The sequence below is a fragment of the Xenopus laevis genome, chromosome 3S (assembly GCF_017654675.1).
Source record: "Xenopus laevis strain J_2021 chromosome 3S, Xenopus_laevis_v10.1, whole genome shotgun sequence".
Classification (NCBI taxonomy): Eukaryota; Metazoa; Chordata; class Amphibia; order Anura; family Pipidae; genus Xenopus; species Xenopus laevis.
The window spans coordinates 61,389,512-61,409,290 of NC_054376.1; the positions used below are offsets into that span (position 1 = coordinate 61,389,512).

The 19,779-nt window shown below is 41.9% G+C and overlaps 1 protein-coding gene across 1 annotated transcript; it reads left to right on the forward strand.

Annotated features, from left to right (window-relative positions):
• Positions 1–2,117: 2,117 nt before the first annotated feature.
• Positions 2,118–9,515, forward strand: lactb.S (lactamase beta S homeolog). Its single transcript, XM_018255614.2, has 6 exons — positions 2,118–2,435; positions 4,164–4,230; positions 5,333–5,523; positions 6,859–7,195; positions 7,445–7,610; positions 8,415–9,515. Exons 1-6 carry the CDS (start codon positions 2,262–2,264, stop codon positions 8,941–8,943), a joined length of 1,464 nt encoding a protein of 487 aa, XP_018111103.1. The 5' UTR covers positions 2,118–2,261; the 3' UTR covers positions 8,944–9,515.
• The last annotated feature ends 10,264 nt before the right edge of the window (positions 9,516–19,779 follow it).

Below are 19,779 nucleotides of genomic sequence, written 5' to 3' on the forward strand. Positions count from 1 at the left end.
ATCGTTCGATCGAACGATTTTCGTTCGAATCGAACGAAAATCGTTCGATTTTAGCGACCGAATGGTCGAATGGTCGAACGATTTTGACGCGAACGCCTATTGGCGAACGTCGCACGACTTTCGCGAACTTGCGGTGGACGCGAACAGCCGATGTTCGCGCGAACAAGTTCGCCGCAGAACAGTCCGCGACATCCCTACTGTACAACCTGAATAGCTCTGCATACTCTTACTTGTTCCTCTGAACCAGACATCAGGCTATGTCCAATTTGTAGTGAAGCAGTTCACAATTCGGGATCTAAGCAGAGTCTGCAGTGTGATGGTGTAGCTATGAATCCTTCCCCCAAGACACACAAACACCTACCCTCCCACACCAAAAACAACAGCCAGAGATCAGTCAGGCGTGTTGGTTGACCACAGCTACAGTATACTGTACAAAATGTAGTCCTTGCTATCCCTTTATTCAAATGTACAGCTAGTTAGCAAATGCTGTATTAACAGGCCTTGCCTGGCAATCTGTAAGATGCCATTTATTGGGGTGGTGGAGAGTACTTAAAATTTGAGGCATATTCATCTCTGTATTTAGATCTAGTACTTTCCTAGACACCAGACCTAAATGTGCCCTCAATTCACTGAAGAAATGTCATGTGCACAGGTAAAGCTAACACCCTAGGCATAAATAAATATGGCCCTGGGCTTATTGGAACCCTAGTCAAGACCTGCATATTAGCTTTACTGAACATTCGCAACAACAAAACATAATGCAATTGTCATATACCATACCCTGCCCAGGCCTGGATTTGTGGTGAGTGCATTCTACGGAGCACTGGGGACACACAGCTTGTGGACGAAGGGACCTAGGGGCACCCGTGTAGGAAATCTGGGCCTGTCCCTGCCTGTGTAGTAGCAAGCAAAAAAATGGGCACATTTTAATTCTTTAACATTTATTTCTGTTTTTGCCCACCCATGACTTCTGATGTCACTTCTTGTTAGTTTGCAGTAACAGCACTCTTCAGACTGCAGTGGTGGCACTTCCAGTTTCATAGTGGCATTTAGGAAAAGGTGATGGGTTGCAGAAAAGACAACCTAGGTCAGAGCAGATCCAAGTGAGTAAGAATCTGGGTCTTTTTGGGTCTGGGTTTCAGAAATTCTACTTACACAAGTCCCTAAGCCAAATCATGTGACACACACACTAGTAAATGAAATAGTGTACCTAAACTTCACTTCTCTACCACTTGCTTTCTTCTGTTCATGTCATCTTTTCTCATTTAACACATACGTTGCCAAGACTTAAGGGGAGTGGGGACTGTTACCCAGGAATGCAGGCATCAAAAGGAAGAACTAAGGGTTAGCTCACACGAGGAGATTGGAGGAGATTCGGTGGAGATTTTGTCGCCTGGCGACTAATCGCCTCTTCTTCTGGGCAACAAACTCCCTGAACTGCCTCTGCGTGTCTTCCCATCCGCTATAATGAAAAGTCACCTGCGCTAAAGCACACGCGGTGCTGCGTTTCCATAGTCGCCTGAAGTTGCCTCACGAGGAAACCTCGGGCGACTTCGGAAACCGATGTGCCACATGTGCTTTAGTGTAGGCGACTTTTCATTAAAGTGGATGGGAAGACACGCAGAGGCAGTTCAGGGAGATTATCGCCCAGAAGAAGAAGCGATTAGTCGCCAGGTGACAAAATCTCCACTGAATCTCGTGTGAACTAACCCTAAAGGGAGGGTGGGAGCAAACACTGGTAAGCAAGTAGTGAGGAAGAAAGTTGCTGCAGGGCCTCTCCACTGTCCTGTTAACACTTAACCATTTCAGTGCTTGTCACCATCATTATTTATATAGTGTCAGCAAGCAACAAATGTGTTTTTGTTTCTCTCTGGCTGGCCTTTGCTCTGTGTCATTACAACTAATTCACTCCCTCAGACAAGCATAGACCACACACAGCAGTCTGTCACACACATTTTCCTTAGGAGAGTCAAACTAACGCTAGCCGGAGAAAAACATACATTCACACTACAAAGTCTGTTTGGATCCCCAATTATAAAGCTGCAGTCCCACAACTTTGACACTAGCTGGCGCAATTATATTGCTGTGCAGTGCCCCATATTCAGAGGCTTCTACCACAGAAACAGTGTGATTTTAACGTTGTTACTAATGTTGTTGTTACTGTGCCTTTAAGGAGGCGGGTACTAGGCTCAATCTCCTAAACTTTCGTTGCACCGAGTACTTGCCGTGTGTTGCTGCCGCTTCTGGGATTTTATTGCAAAATGGTGTCACGGTTGTTGCGCCCTGGCCGGGCCCTACCCGGTATGGTGTTGGGCTTAGGCCTAGCGATGGCTGCAGCTCGAATAACAGAAGACGAGGCTGAGAGAAAAAGGAAAGGCCCCGGAGACTACAGTAGAGCCATCGAGAGAAGCCAGGAATTTCTGAGGAGGATAAAGGTGAATAGGGGAGCTGTGTGGCACTCACTGGGGCTGCATTATTACTCTGTTGATTAATGAATTACAACATTTTGTCACTTGTCCCCATGTGATTTATTTATTTAGCACATTCCAAGTGTCTGTTCCTGACACTGACTGTGGAATAACTGCATGCCTTTGCTGTATTTATCAGTAACATCCTGTATACAATGTCAACAACATATTCCACAGGTACTTCAACACAGGAGGAAGTAAAATGGAGCCACCACTCTTCTTGTGGCCCCTTGTTCAGATTCCACACATTAGATCTTGAAAACCATTGATATTATAAATATATATATATATATTTTTTTTAAATAATCATTTTGAAAATACACCCATTTTGAACATATTCCCAGCTGTCAAGGCTTGTATGTCGCTTTGAGGAGGTCTGTTCAAATTGAAAATTGTGTCCGCCAATGTGTCTTGTCAGCTGGTGAATGGTCAGTCTGTGTGTGAGTTGTATCATTCGTAGTATGAGTGTTGTAGGCTACTACATGGAGCTATTGTTGCCTATTGTTAATACCTTCTTTGAGGCATGCGATATGGCATCTCCTACAGTTTCAAAATATGTCGAAAAATATATCAATGTATATTTTTTTGTGTGAAAATGAAATGTTCCTAAGTCACTACTGAATGGAGTATGGAGCCCATAGGTCTACACAAATGCCACTGATAGATAACATGCCAGCTGGAAGACAGATATAAGCTGGCGTCTCAATGACTACATTTTGAATATGGGACACGGGTAAAGTGCACTAGTTGTTAGGGAGTATCCGACCCCATTGCAATAAACTTCAGTTATGGAATATATGACAAGCAGGCTGTTTTGTTTACAGACAACATTTTCTATAACGTGTGTCATAATCTCTGCCATTAATTGCTTATGTGGTACTAATCAGTAGATTTTCCTCTAAGGTTCAGTATAAAAATAAAAACTGGGTAAAGAGACAGGCTGTGCAAAATAAAACAAATGTATCTAATATAGTTAATGTTTAACATAATAGCCAGAACACTACTTCCTGCTTTGCAACTCTCTTGGTTTCCACTGATTGGTTACCAGGCAGTAACCAATCAGAGTCTTGAGGGGGGGCCACATGGGTCATACCTGCTTGCTTTTGAATCAAAGCTGCATGCTGAGGATCAATTGCAAATTCACTGAACAGATATGTCTCATGTGGTCTCCCTTAAGTCGCTGACTAACTCAGAGTTAGAGAGCTGAAAAGCAGGAAGTTGTATTCTGTTATGTTTGACATCAAGCCACTATCTATTTACCCAGTTTTTATTTTTCCACGAAATTGTTCCTTTAACTATAACATTTATTTAAAGGGATACTGTTATCAGTTAATAGTGCTACTCCAGCAGAAATTGTGCACTGAAATCCATTTCTCAAAAGAGCAAACAGATTTTTTTATATCCAATTTTGAAATCTTACATGGGGCTAGACATTTTGTCAATTTCCCAGCTGCCCTTGGTCTTGTTTACCTTAGCAACCAGGCAGTGGTTTGAATGAGAAACACACTGAAATATTTATAGTCATGTAGGTGCACATCAGTTAGATTGACACATTTAGTTATTAGGCTGATCTGGATTTTTCTCTATTTAGCCAATACCCAGTGCAACCCAAAGCTCTGTGTGCCAGTTTGGGAGAAAGGAGTTTATGCATTAAATGATCATATTGGTTTATAATAGTGCTTTCTTACCCTGCAGGATGAGGTGGGATCTCCTGGAATTGTGGTGGGTGTTTCAGTGGATGGAGAAGCAGTGTGGACAGAAGGTGAGAAGGTATATGTATATAGATATGTATATAGGAGTAGTATTGTCAGTTCATTCCTGGAATGGACATGAGGAGTTTTGGAGAGTAAAAGTAAATATGTATGCATATCTGCTGTCCGTTATGGCATCAACATTTCACACCCGCCAGTTGATTATTTTAAACATGTGTCTGTGAGCATATATAAACTTGGAAGAAAATATATAAGCAGCTTTACTATTTGGTGTAGCTTTCAACTGACATTATTATAGTGGAGGGGACATTAGAATGACCTTTATGTGAAAATAGAAACAAAAGCTGGAAAATTCATTCTTTCTTCTTGGATTTCAACACCTCTATAAAACACATGTCCCAGCCCTTATGGGAATTACTATAGGGGAAATAGCCTGCTTCTGCAACCTACTATTTACCAGATTGCAAGGATTCACCGGACCTCCGCAGCCTTGCATTGATTGATTACCCAAAACTCCCTTACTGTATCATTGAACACTTGTCAGTACATTGCTTGCATCTGTCATGTTTCATCTTAAGAACAGTAACACAAAAAATGAAAGTTTTAAAGAAAAGGCAATACAATGTACTGGTGCCATGCACTGGCAAAACGTGTGTGTTTACTTCAGAAAAACAACTATAGTTTATTGACCATCAAATGACAATTTTGGCATTTTAAAATAATGGGTTTGTAATCCACATAAATGAACAGTGTCTCAAGACTGTGTTAGTGTGTTCGTACTCAGCTTTTTAACCAATGGCAGAAAAAAACAACAATATGACTACTTCCCGACTGAGAATCTGGAAAAATGGGGTCTATGGGAGACTGCCTTCTGAATAACGGGGAGCTTTATGGATAATGGGTTTCTGCATAACTGATCCCATACCTGTATATGCTAGGAATGCCTGGAAAATGTCCTACATATTCACACCTCCCAGTGAATCTGGGTTTTCTGGGTTAATTATTCCACAAGTGGTTACTGCTCCATACAATGTCTAAACATATTCTGATTTGATCAACTCTTTGTAGTTATTGTAAATATTGTTTAGGAATGAAAATGTTAGAACAATATATCCCAATAATAATGTTGATTTATGTGTGCCTCTTTCACAGGACTAGGGCTTGCCGATATTGAGAATAGAGTGCCATGTGCAGCAGAGAGTGTTATGCGTGTAGCCAGCATCAGCAAATCTTTCACAATGGCAGCCTTGGCAAAGCTTTGGGAGGAGGGCAAGTTGGACCTTGATGCACCAGTGCAGCAGTATGTTCCAGAGTTTCCAGAGAAGGAGTTTGAAGGAGAAAAGGTACAAATAATTTTTTAATCACACATCACTGGATCACACATCACTGGAAAGTTACACAGTTAAGTTAGCGCACCAAGTTCAACCCCTCCAAATAAACCCCAGTGCATATATGTACACCTACTAATACAAACCTACCTATATAATCACATATATAAACTATATATAGTATATATAATAGCTTTGGATATTATGTTTGTTCAAAGCATCCAAGGCATTCTTCAAAGCATTAATAGAATCTGGCAACACAATATCACTCAGCAGGGCATTCCACAGCCTTATTGCCCTCACTGCAAAGGACCACCTACATTGCTTCAAATAAAAGTTCTGTTCATCTAGTCTAAAGGGTGCCTATGATTGAGTGTCCCTGGATGACACGAAACACGTAAGGCTTTATCTTTTAGACATAATCTAAAATAAAGAAACATTTTATTTTTATACTTAAATTTTGGATTCTACTATTTGTTTGATGGATGTTCCGGAGTGGTGCTTGCCGTGAATTGCCGTAGTCTAAAGTGTGGCCTCTGGTACATTGATCCCCCATTATCTGTCTATAATTTCCTCTAATGTAATCATGCTCCCCTTACAAGCACATTTTCTCCAGAGAAAACAACCCCAACCTTGTCTTTCCTTGCAGTTTAAAGCTTTCATACATTTTAGTTTCACATCTCTAAACTCTATCCATCTCATTAATATCCTTCTTAATAAATGGAGCTCAAAATAGCACTGTAGACTCCAGGTGAGGCCTTACCAGGAACCTATGCAGAGGCAGAATTATATTTCCATCCCTCAAGTTAATGCAAGACAGTATTTTATGTGAAAAAGATATTTTATATATAAAAATAGAAACAGTACTAGTACTGTGCCCACCTCAAAGTCATCAATAAACAAGTTAAAAACAGACCAATGACAGACCTCTGTAGTACTGCCCTAACAACTTCAACCCCAATACTTCTGACAAACCATAAAGGTTTTGTTTTGCAACATAGTTTCTTGATTATTAGGGGAATATATATGGACATGTATATTTATTAAGCAGCATTTCTGTGAAAAGCCTTTCTCAGTTAATATGTTGCGGTAATGCCCTTAAACTGCCAACGTTTGCATGTCTAAAACGTAATGTTTTAGTTACTCCCATATAAAGTTGTCTCTGTAAACATGTGATATTCAGTTTCTACAGAGGACTAAAAACAAGTCTGTAAAAAAAATCATTTCCTAGGTGACTGAATTTTCTTTTAATTTTTAAAAATCACTTTTTCTAGTAATGTAACTGCTATTTTTACTGTGGATGCATTAGTAACACTCCGAAATGTTTTATTTGATATCCTTTCTGTTAAGGTAAAAATAACTACAAGGTTATTGGTCTCACACCTAAGTGGGATTAGGCACTATGAGAAGGACATCCATAAAGTCAGGAAGAAAATATCCAAGAAATCTTCACAGCCTGAATCCAAGTTCACAGTGAGTACTACTGAGATGTCAGGTGATGTAAGGGAAGCCTTAAATGATGGAGTTTCCAAATATGAAGCAAAATGTGGAACCAAGGAGCAGGATATTTCTGGGGCACAGAAAGATCAGAAGGATCAAGTGGAGGAATTTTATATCAAGGACAAGTTTGAGACTGTGATAGATGCACTGGAGCTTTTCAAAAATGATCCTTTGGTCTTTAAACCAGGTGGGTACACAGTTTTTTTTACAAGATGCCAGTGTTTCAGATTGACACAATTCTACTCAAAAATACCTCAGTTTTTGCATTCTAATTATCAGAGATTGCTTTGTTTTATTCTCAGATGTGTCTAATGCTGACCTTTAATTTCCAAATCTTCTGAAATGTTGTCATCATCCAGTATTACGTTTTCTGTTATTTGTTATCTTCTGCTTCCTGCACACATTTCATATTCTTTTGTCTTCGTATTTTTTTCAGGGACACAGTTCCTTTATTCCACACATGCCTGGACCTTGCTAAGTGCTGTAGTGGAGCGGGCATCTGGGCAAAAGTTCTTGGAGTATATGAAGCAGATGTTCAAGGACATGGGGATGAAGGAAACCGTGGCAGAGGAACATGAACCTATTATTTATAACAGAGCAAGGTACAAACACAGTATAGTTTGACAGCGTGCAAATACTCATGATAAATCATACTTTCCAAGGCACACCAAAGAATCTAGTTGAACTTTTCACTTTTTCAAACAGATTCACAGTTATATTTTATCTTCTAGCTGGTTCTAGCTAGGTCTGTGCCTCTAGTCATTGATCACTATTAATCTTTTATCATCTTTGTGTTCACTCACCACAAAGACATGATCACTTTTTTTTAGTGGTTGTGTGGCTAATAATAATGTGAATCTAAATAAACAAAAATTACTTAAAGGGGATCTAAAACAATAAAGGCCACTTAGCAATATTTTTTTTTTCTTTGGCAATTTCAAAACATACAGGCTTATTCTCTGCAAATACAGGTATGGGACCTGTTATCCAGAATGCTTGGGACCTGGGGCTTTCCAGATAACAGATCTTTCTGTAATTTGGATCTTTATACCTTAAATCTACTAGAAAATCATGTAAAAATTAAATGGTTTTGCTTCCAATAAGGATTATTTATATCTTCGTTTGGATCAGATACAAGATACTGTGGAAAAGGAAATCATTTTTGAAAATTTGGATGACTTGGATAAAATGGAGTCTATGGGAGACGGCCTTTCCGTAATTGAGCTTTCTGTAATTTGGATCTTTATACCTTAAAAATAGTAAGAGGGGAATGGTGAACTCAAGAAGAAGTAAGAAAATTAGTTCCAGCCTGCAAAAGGCTTCAGGGAGTGCCTGGCCACAAACACTTTATCTTCTCCAAATTATTATTAAAACGGAACTGAATATATATATTTTTTCTTTTGCAGGTTCTACGCATTTAATGATAAGAAACGTCTGACAAATGCACCGTATGTAGACAATTCATGCAAATGGGCAGGAGGAGGATTCCTTTCAACGGTTAATGATCTTCTGACTTTTGGCAATGTTTTGCTATACAGCTATCAGGCTTCTACTCCATCTTCTCTTCTGCCAGGGTTTCTGAAAAGAGACACCATGTCAATGGTGTGGAAACAAGTCCACAATACTGAGATGTCCTGGGACAAGGATGGCAAGTATGCTATGGGCTGGGGAACAGTAGAACAGAAGCAGGAATGTGGTTACTGCAAGCATCAGAATCATTATGTGTCACACACCGGAGGGGCAGTAGGAGCTAGTAGTGTCATACTCGTCCTGCCTGAAGGGGAAAATACCATTCATTTGACAAATAAAAGGACACCACCACCAAATGGGATTGTGGTAGCAATAATATGCAACATGCAGGGTGTTGGGCTCAACAGTACAGCACTGAAGATTGCACTCGAGTTTCAGAAAGACATTAAGACAATATGTTCATGAAAATCTGTTTTTGCCAGTCCTTCGACAGTTAATGGTGCTTATTAATTTGCCATCACTATGCTCTAACAGTGGCGGACATTGACTTTAGAAACCAGCACAATTTAAGCCTGTCCATTCATTCATTTTGATACAGTAGTAATCTTTCAGAATTCTGTAACTGAAAATAAAGGTAAGGCCAACATTATAGATACATTTTTTATTATAGGTGAATTAGAAGTTTATTACGTTCAGAAACATGTAGATGTTTCCATGCCTTTGCAGAACTTTCAGCTGGGTGAATATGAACTTGCTTATCACTAATGTCTCTCTATATTATATGGTTGACTTACTACTACTGTATAAGCGTTACAGCTTTCTGGTTTGCATAAAAGAGTTGTAGTTAATTTCTCAAATTGGTTTAGACTAAAAAATAGGATGATATGGTAAAATAATCCAAATGATGATATTTTATGAAAACCTGCATACAGTATCTCCATGTATGTTGCTAACTATTTTCATACAGGAGAAGCTTCCATGTATTTTAGCTGCTGTTCCCATTTTAAGTCTTCATTCAATTAAATATTAAATGGCAACGTTTGTAATCTGTTATATTGGGTGCAGAGCACATAGGAGTGAGCCAGAGATGGGCAAAGATGGAGCAGAACATGGCCCAAAGTTTCCCTACGAGGTAACTTCTTAAAGCCAAAGCGACTTGTATGTTTTCCAACTGACACCTAATCTCTTCATCCGTCAGGGCCCATACTTTGTGCAACTAGAATAGGAGCTGCAGCTGAGCACAAAAGGGCCACTTGTTGTTGATCCTTGTGGTGGAATGAATCATTTAAAAGTAACTTGTTTCTATCAGATTTTTTAACAAAAGTATTTGTTTTCATTAAAGGAGAACTAAACTCTAAAATCAATATGTCTAAAAATGCCATATTTTTTATACTGAACTTATTGCATCAGCCTAAAGTTTCAGCTTGTCAATAGCAGCAAAGATCCAGGACTTCAAACTTGTCACAGGGGGTCACCATCTTGGAAAGTGTCTGTGACACTCACATGCTCAGTTTGCTGTTGAGAAGCTAAGCTTAGGGGTCGTTGCAAATTATCAAGCAGAAAATGAGGTTTGTCTGTAATTTAAGATGATACTACAAGGCTGATTATTAAATTCTGATGCTAATTATACTGGTTTCTGTGCTGCCATGTAAATTTTGAGTCAGTCCCTAAGCTCAGTAACTGACAGCAGCACAGAGCATGTGCATTAAATCAGCAGAAAACATAATTTTTATGTTTATATATTGTATATATCCTTTGTAAGAATTTATGATTATATAAGGGGTACTTTTATTTAACCCACAACATTAATTTGATCTCAATCTTTTTGGAAAAATAAGCCTTTTGTTGAAAGGACTTATTGGAATGAGTTTTTGAAATCTTTAAATCCGGAAGGGAATTCTTTGCTTTGTATTTGACTTCACCTCCTGAAGCCAATCTAGATCAAACCTGTAAAATGGAAGTTCTACATTATTAATAAACTCAGAGGTTAAATCAGTTCAATCAGTTAAATCAGCTTACCAAAAGCGAGCGTTTTGGGTTTAAAAAAAACCCAAAAACATTCAGTTCTTGGGTTAGAAACTAAAAGGCTTAATAATGAGAATGAACTGGATCTTGGGAGTTCAAAAAAAAAGGAAGAAATGGTGTTGCCTACATTTATACCACCCCTCCATTCTTTAGAGGGCCACTGAGCATACCTCCCAACTGTCCAGTTTTTAGAGGGACAGTCCCTCTTTTGACAGCTCATCCTGCAGTCCCTTGTTTGTACTGGAAAGTCACAATTTTCTCTGCATTGAACAGGCAGAAAAATAAACAATGTTTCTAACTTAATAGGCTTTTGGCAGAGAGCCCAGAACAGCCACAGCGGCAGATAATACTTTTGTAACAATTTTGAGATAACCAAATAAGTAATTGTAACAATATAACTTCTTGTAACTTCTCTTGGGAGAAGTTAGACTCACAACTTAAAGGGCAATTCACCTTTATTAGCAAAACTGTAATAACTGAAGAAAAAAAAACAGAAATATGTTCAAATTTTCATAACCTGCCAAATTTTGTAAAATGAACATGGTAATTAAAAAAATTCCCTGCACTGCTCGCAGCAACTTTTTTGTCCCTCTTTTTAGTTACAAAATTTTGGGAGGCATGCACTGGAGCTAAAATGTGGTCTGGGGATGGCACTAAGGCCCTGGATAGACATGCGATTTTCATGCACGGTCCGCAGTGCAGTTTAAAAAAAAAAAAAATGCCCACCGCGTAAGAATGCTAGCGTAATGTGCCATTGCCTAAGCTTGAAATCACTAAGCGTATTTACGCAGTGGTCGGCTTTTTTTTTTAAAAACTGTGCCACAGACCACTCCGAAAACGTGCATGAAAACCGCGTGTGTGTCCGGGGCCTAATTCCTGGTTCCCTCTATCTACATTAATAGGTGCAGCAGCACTCAACTATGCAAAAGGATAGCATTTTAACGCGAATACCTTTGTATGTGAGTAATTGCAACGTCTTGCTTACATAAATGAATCTTAGTGTTTGGAAAATGTACGCAGCAGCCAGGATATTATAGGTGTGGTTTACATACTGGCCTAGATATCTGATCATAGGATTACCCGTTTAAAGTCTGGCACTTTTAGAGGGTTATTTATCAAAATTCTAATTTATCTCACTATTTTTGGAAAGCCACCACGACCAAATTTGCACGGACTTTCCCCCCTATATAACATTTAATGTTCCCTGAAAAATTTTCGTGTGGGAAAAGTCTAGATTAGATCATAAAAAAAATCTGAATCTGTGCCTTTTTTGTATTTGAGCCTCAATACCGTGCCTTGTTTGGATTTGATGCCCGAATACCGTGACTTTTTCAGATTTGACGCCCGAATAATGTGACTTTTTCAGAAACCCAGCACAAATCAGGAAATCTTCTGCCATTGACTTCTACATGAACTCGGCAGATCTGAGTTGGAGTACTTTTTTATTCTGACTTTTAACGCCATCGGGGTATAATAAATCACGAAAAAAAATTCTATAAAAACAGGAGTGTCACAGGAGGGAAGCCTCTACTGGTGCCCCACCAAACAGGGATATGGTCCTCTATAGAGCCAGGCACCTCCCCCCTCAGAGGAAGCATTTACTGCCGAAGGAGTAAACCACTAAATTTGAGGCCAAGTGGTATAAGAAAAAAAATATGGAAGTGCCACCTTAAACTTTGGGTCAGCTGCAGCATTTTCAAGAATAGAGCACACTGAATTATTGAAAGACTAAGTAGATCCTTTCAATGATTCAATGAAAAATCAATGCAGGATTAATAACTAGAATGTTTGAGATACAGATGCTTAAGACCAAGAAGCATAACCAGACCTCATCCTAACAGTGATGCTGACTATTTACATGTCTTCTTAAAGGAACAGTAACTTCAGTAAGTAATTTAAAATATAATGTACTGTTGCCATACACTGGTAAAACTGGTGTGTTTGCTTCAGAAACATATTGTCACGGCCGGCACCCAATACCAGAACTAGAGCCAAGCACCGTGGTCAGAGCTCTCTTCACCAGTATGTGTGACCACTTTTGGGCTTCGGGAAGGCCCTCCGCCTACTGGGGTGCCACCTGGACTTATGAGTGGGCAAGGCTAGAGTTCTGGCAGGCAATGGGGCACGGCAGGTATCTAGAGTCTTTTGGGCCGAGGATCACGGTTACAGGCAAGGATGAGGCAGAGAGGATAGTCAGACAGGCTGGGTCGAGGCAGGCAGATAGCAAGGATCGTCAGGCAGGAAAGGGTCAAAACCGGGTAACAAGCAGAAGGGGTTCAGGCAATAGAGTAGTCGGTTAACAGGCACAGGTCAGGATTCAGATGGGAGCGTCGTCAGGAAACAGGCAGAGGTCAAAAACCGGATTCAAACAGGTTCAGAATATAGCACAAGGCTCAGAAGCACCAGGAAACAATATCCTATCACGGGCAATGCATAAAGTAAAACTGTACCTTTAAATACATTTGAAATTCGCGCCTTTGTATGACGTCAGCGCGCCTGCGCCTTTAAATAATGCGCATGCGCGCCGCGCGCGCACTAGGACCCGGAAGCCGACGGAGAAGGAGCGCGGCGGCGTGGCGGCCGTCCACGCCGCCGCGACTCAGGTAATTTTCTTACATTACCCCCCTCTCTAGGGGGGGCCACTGGACCCCCAGGCTTCCCAGGAAACTTAATGTGAAATTGCCTCCTGAGGCGGTCAGCCTTGATGTCATCAACTGAGACCCAGGAGTTCTCCTCAGGACCAAATCCCTTCCATCTAGTGAGGTACTGGAGTTTGTTACGTACCAAACGGGAATCAAGGAACTCCTGGATCTCAAATTCAGGCTGACCGTCAACTTGCACTGGAGGAGGAACAGAAACAAGGCGGGTGTTAGAAGCAGGTTTTAGTAGCGAGACATGAAAGGAATCAGAAATTTTGAAATTAACAGGTAACTTAAGACGAACAGAAGAAGGGTTGATAACAGAAGTGATGGGATATGGACCAATGAAACGGGGACCCAATTTTAGGGAAGGAACTTTCAATTTAATGTTCTTGGTGGAGAGCCACACCAAGTCTCCCACCTTATATTGGGGTGCCTCCCTGCGTCTCCTATCAGCAGCCCTCTTCTGAGAGGATGTAGCTGTCTTAAGAGAGTTGTGAACTTGTGACCAGACTTTAGAAAACTGTTCGACAGAGGAGTTGGCAGATGGAACAGAGGAACCAGACCCTGAAAAAGAAAATGCCTTGGGGTGCAACCCATTAACAATAAAAAACGGAGACTCCCCAGTGGAGGAGTGTGAAGCATTATTGTAGGCAAATTCTGCCCAGGGTAACAATTCTGCCCAAGAAGACTGATTCTCAGAGACATAGCACCTTAGAAATTGTTCTAAGGTCTGATTTACCCTTTCAGTTTGCCCGTTGGTTTGTGGGTGATAAGCAGTAGAAAACGAAAGATTAATCCCCACTAAAGAGCAAAATGCTCGCCAAAACTTGGAGACAAACTGAACCCCTCTGTCAGAAACAATATTAACAGGAAAACCATGTAACTTGAATATGTGCTGAATAAAAAGCTCAGATAAGGTTTTAGCGGAAGGGAGATGTGGAAGTGCGACAAAATGACCCATTTTGCTAAATCTGTCCACGACCACCCAAATTACTGTTTTCCCCTGGGACGATGGTAAGTCCACTATAAAATCCATCGAAAGATGGGTCCACGGTCTCTCAGGAATAGGCAGGGGAATGAGTAATCCCTGGGACAAATTTTTAGAAGATTTAGAGCGTTGGCAAACAGGGCAAGAGTCTACAAACGATTTTACATCTTGCTTGAAAGTTGGCCACCACACACTTCTGGACAACAAAGATGTAGTTTTACTTACACCGGGGTGTCCTGCCATTTTGGAATCATGAACCTCTCTTAACACCTGTTCTCTGAGATTTTCAGGAACAAAAAGCCTCCCCTCAGGAGTGTTGGAGGGAGCATCATTTTGAACAGAGGACAATAAGGAAGAGAGGTCAGATTCCAATGTGGCTACAATACATTCACTTGGGATAATAGAAGGATTATCATCTAAGTCGGAACAGATTGAGTCGAAGCTCCTAGAGAGAGCATCTGCCTTGATGTTCTTTGTACCAGGTCTAAAGGTTAAAGAAAAATCAAACCTGGTGAAGAACAGAGCCCACCTAGCCTGTCTAGGGTTTAATCGCTTAGCTGACTCAATATAGAGCAAATTCTTATGGTCAGTATAGACCGTAATCTGGTGTTTAGCCCCCTCCAGTAGGTGCCGCCATTCCTCAAAGGCCCACTTGACTGCCAACAATTCACGATTCCCTATATCATAGTTTACCTCAGCGGGCAGGAACTTCCTAGAGAAGAACGCACAGGGATGCAATTTGTTGGTAGTCGGGTGCCTTTGGGAAAGAACCGCCCCTGCTCCTACCTCAGAAGCATCTACTTCCACAAAGAAAGGTAAAGCAGTATCAGGATGGCGTAGAATTGGGGCGGAACTGAATTCCCTCTTGAGGGTTTCAAAAGCTTGAATAGCTTCAGGGGGCCACATGCTGGGATCAGCACCTTTTTTGGTTAAATTAGTGATGGGCGCCACTATGACAGAAAAGTTTTTGATGAATTGCCTGTAATAATTTGCGAACCCCAAGAATCTCTGGGTTGCACGCAATGAAAGGGGTTGAGTCCAATCCAGGACAGCTCTCACCTTGCCCGGATCCATTTCAAGACCCTTAAAAGAAATGTTGAACCCCAGAAATTGGACAGAGGTTACCTCGAATGTGCATTTCTCTAACTTAGCATACAGACAATTCACCCTTAACCTACGTAATACCTCACAGACATGAATGCGATGTTCGCAAAGGTTTGCAGAAAAAATTAGTATGTCGTCAAGATAAACCACAACATATACCCCCAACAGGTCCCGGAAGATGTCATTGACAAATTCCTGAAACACTGCTGGGGCGTTACATAGACCAAAGGGCATTACGAGGTACTCATAGTGGCCATCCCTGGTATTGGAAGCAGTTTTCCACTCGTCCCCCTCCCTGATCCGTATGAGATTGTAAGCTCCCCTCAGGTCTAATTTGGAGAAGATTTTAGCATCCTTGACCTGGTCAAACAATTCAGAGATAAGGGGTAAGGGATAGCGGTTTTTCACAGTGATCTTGTTCAAGCCCCTATAATCAATACAGGGGCGTAAACCACCGTCTTTCTTGCCTACAAAGAAAAACCCTGCCCCCGCAGGGGAACTGGAAGGCCTAATAAACCCTCTATCAAGGTTCTCTTGAATATACTCTCTCATTGCCTGGGCCTCAGGCAATGAGAGGGGAAAGGTTCTGCCTCGAGGGGGAGATGATCCCGGAAGCAGATCAATAGGGCAGTCATACTGCCGATGTGGGGGTAGTGTCTCAGCTGCCTTTTTGGAAAATACGTCAGAATAGGCAGTGTAGGCAGATGGTAACCCCTCAAGGATGGTATTACCCACTACAGATGGAGTACACACCCCACTACAACCAGAACCCCACTGAATAACCTCCCTAGAAACCCAATCTATCAGAGGGTTATGCCTCTGGAGCCAGGGTAAACCCAGAATGAGAGGACAGGAAGCTCCCTCAATGAGGTACAAAGCTATTTCTTCAGAATGCAGATTACTTATACACAAGGACAGGTTGATGGTCTTTTGGGAAACCACCCCAGACCCCAAGGGTCTTTTGTCTACAGCAAGGATTCTCATGGGCGGATTAAGGGCAACCAGAGGAATTTTGAATTTTGCAGCAAAAGCCGCGTCCAAGAAATTACCCTCTGCCCCAGAATCAATGAAAGCCGACACTTCGATAGTGCCCGTAGGCCAGGTCAATTTAACTGGTAATAGAACCTTAGAGGCAGATTGGGGAGAGGAAACGCCTGCACCCAAATGGAGCTCCCCTTCTCCATTTAAGCTTGGGCGTTTCCCGGCCTCTTGGTGCATTGATTGAGAAAGTGACCCTTCTCCCCACAATAAATACACAGCCCAAGGGACCGCCTGCGTGCCTTTTCCTCAGGAGTAAGGTGTGAGATGCCTAGCTGCATAGGCTCCTCCTGAGGTTGAGACACAGAGGGGTTTGAAAACTTAGCACTATGAACATGTTTATACCCAACATAAGTATCCTGTTCATCCCTATTCACCCTTTGTCTCCTATCTATCTGGATGGCCAAAGACATAAGGTCATCCAGACTAGAAGATAGGGGATAGTTAACAAGGCTGTCTTTGACAGATTTGGCCAGACCAATGCGAAACTGACTCCGTAGAGCCGTATCATTCCACCCCGTTTCCACCGCCCACCTACGAAACTCAGTACAATAAATTTCCACCTCCCGTTTACCTTGGCGTAATTTACGAATCACGGAGTCGGCCGAAGAGGCGCGATCCGGGTCATCGTATAGAATAGCCATAGAACGGAAGAACTGGTCTAAAGATAAACGGGCAGGATCGGTGGCTGGCAGTCTAAGTGCCCAGATTTGGGGGTCACCCACTAATAGGGTCATAACGAATCTGACCTTTTCCTCATCAGAGGGAAAAGAATGGGGGAAAAAGCTGAGGTACAGCTTGCAGGCTTCTTGAAAAACAAAAAACTGGGTTCTGTCCCCACCGAACTTGGCAGGAAATGCGATCTTGGGTTCCTGGGGTCTGGATGTAGAACCCCTATCTGGCGGGGAACCCACAGAGGATGTAGGAACAGAACTAGCTGACTGCTGCGAGGGTCCCAGCTGGCGGGTTAGATTATGGAACCCCTGGAGCAGATAATTTTGCTTTTGCTCCTGGTCCTCCATTCGTTGCAGCAAAGTAGTAAGCAACAGATCAGTGGATGTTGGGAGAGGAGCAGCAGCAGCAGCTTCAATGTGATCGTCGTCCTCCATGGCCCGTGATAATGTCACGGCCGGCACCCAATACCAGAACTAGAGCCAAGCACCGTGGTCAGAGCTCTCTTCACCAGTATGTGTGACCACTTTTGGGCTTCGGGAAGGCCCTCCGCCTACTGGGGTGCCACCTGGACTTATGAGTGGGCAAGGCTAGAGTTCTGGCAGGCAATGGGGCACGGCAGGTATCTAGAGTCTTTTGGGCCGAGGATCACGGTTACAGGCAAGGATGAGGCAGAGAGGATAGTCAGACAGGCTGGGTCGAGGCAGGCAGATAGCAAGGATCGTCAGGCAGGAAAGGGTCAAAACCGGGTAACAAGCAGAAGGGGTTCAGGCAATAGAGTAGTCGGTTAACAGGCACAGGTCAGGATTCAGATGGGAGCGTCGTCAGGAAACAGGCAGAGGTCAAAAACCGGATTCAAACAGGTTCAGAATATAGCACAAGGCTCAGAAGCACCAGGAAACAATATCCTATCACGGGCAATGCATAAAGTAAAACTGTACCTTTAAATACATTTGAAATTCGCGCCTTTGTATGACGTCAGCGCGCCTGCGCCTTTAAATAATGCGCATGCGCGCCGCGCGCGCACTAGGACCCGGAAGCCGACGGAGAAGGAGCGCGGCGGCGTGGCGGCCGTCCACGCCGCCGCGACTCAGGTAATTTTCTTACACATATATAAACAAGCGGCTGTGTGGCTATGGGGGCAGCCATTCAAAGCTAAAAAAGGAGATAAGCCACAGGATACACAGCAGATAGCAGGCTCTGTAGGATACAATGGGATTCTTCAGAACTTATCTGATATCTACTGTGTATCCTGTGCTTGAATGGCTGCCCCCATGGCTGAAAGAAACGCACCAGTTTTACCAATGCAGGGCAACACTACATTATATTGTCATTCCTTTAAAACACATACAATAAAATTTATGGTGGATCTTAGCAGCAGCCAGGGATCCTATCATGAGAGCCTCTTGGCTGTACTTGAGGTCACGAAAGCAACATATGGCCTCCGGTTCCAGTTCGTTCAACAGAGCAGCATACTTTGGAAACCAAGACCACACCAAGTCAGCAGAGTTTTTTAGGAGAATGTGCATTAGGAGAGGTGGTTGGTGCTACAGGCTCCACAAACAAAGGAAGGCATCGCAGGAGTCCAGTCCACAGAGGGATCAGGTACACCCTAGGCAAGAGGTAATTACGGATGAACTGTTATGTTATGCAAGATTGTGTTATTAATCTATCCTCTAAGGTCCTTGATCCAGAAACTGTACAGGTTCTTAATAAATGGGGTTTGTTCCTGCTTATAAAACTTTAACTAAAGGTGGCCATACATGGGCCGATAAAAGCTGCCGACAGACCAAGTCGGCAGCTTATTTGCCCGTGTATGGGGCCCTCCCGACGAGCTTCCTGTAGTTGATGCGGTCCAGCGATCCGACCCCCATTCCCATTCGTTAGGATCCGATCGTTGGGCCCTAGGGCCCACGATCGGATCAGCCCGATATTGCCCACCTCAAGGTGGGCATATCGGAGAGAGTTCCGCTCGTTTGGCGAGCGGATCTCTCCGTGTATGGCCACCTTAACAAGTGGACTATTTAAGTTTGTAAAAACAATAAAGTTAAAAATGTGGTATATGGATAAAGATAAAGGAGTGTGGCAATTAATTTACTAGTAAATTAAATAGAGAGTGGTTTTGTCCCTACTATCAATAACTCCTCACTAGAGACCTTTATGAATATTGTACAAAGTGACTTACAAGGTATAGCAAAGAGGGATTCTGAAAAAAAAATGAAATTGGAACCGGACAATTGTGATAAATAAAGCAGATAAGGAAGGAAGCCTTCATTCCCAACATTGTATGAAACTTGAGGGTGACAATACTTTTGTTTTAAAAAAATAAATCGATCTTTTTGGAGGATGCGTGTCTGAATGGAATTTTATACCCAGATCTGCAACATATTTTGAGTAACGATAATTCAACATTTTACCTCCTTCCCAAGGTACCTAAATCCCTAACTAAACCACCAGGCAGACCAGTTGTCTCTAGCATAGATTCTTTACTTCAGCCTTTAGCAATTTATATTGACACTTACAGTATTTGCAGGACATTGTACCAGACTTACATACTTGTTTAAAAGAAACAACTACATTTTTGAAGGTGTTAGACCAAACTGATTTAGAAGAAAAAAAATATCATCTTTTCCAGTATAGATGTTAAGGATCTTTATACATCAGTCCCAGATGATGAAGGCATAGAGTACATTTGGGAGTGCTTCAAGTGAAACTGGCACTAAAAAAAACAACTTTTTAAAATATGAATATGACTGTAAATTAAAAGTTACCTATAGGTCATGCTGATTGTTTTTTGCTGAGAGGTTTGTTTTTGTAAGTAATTGTTAATTG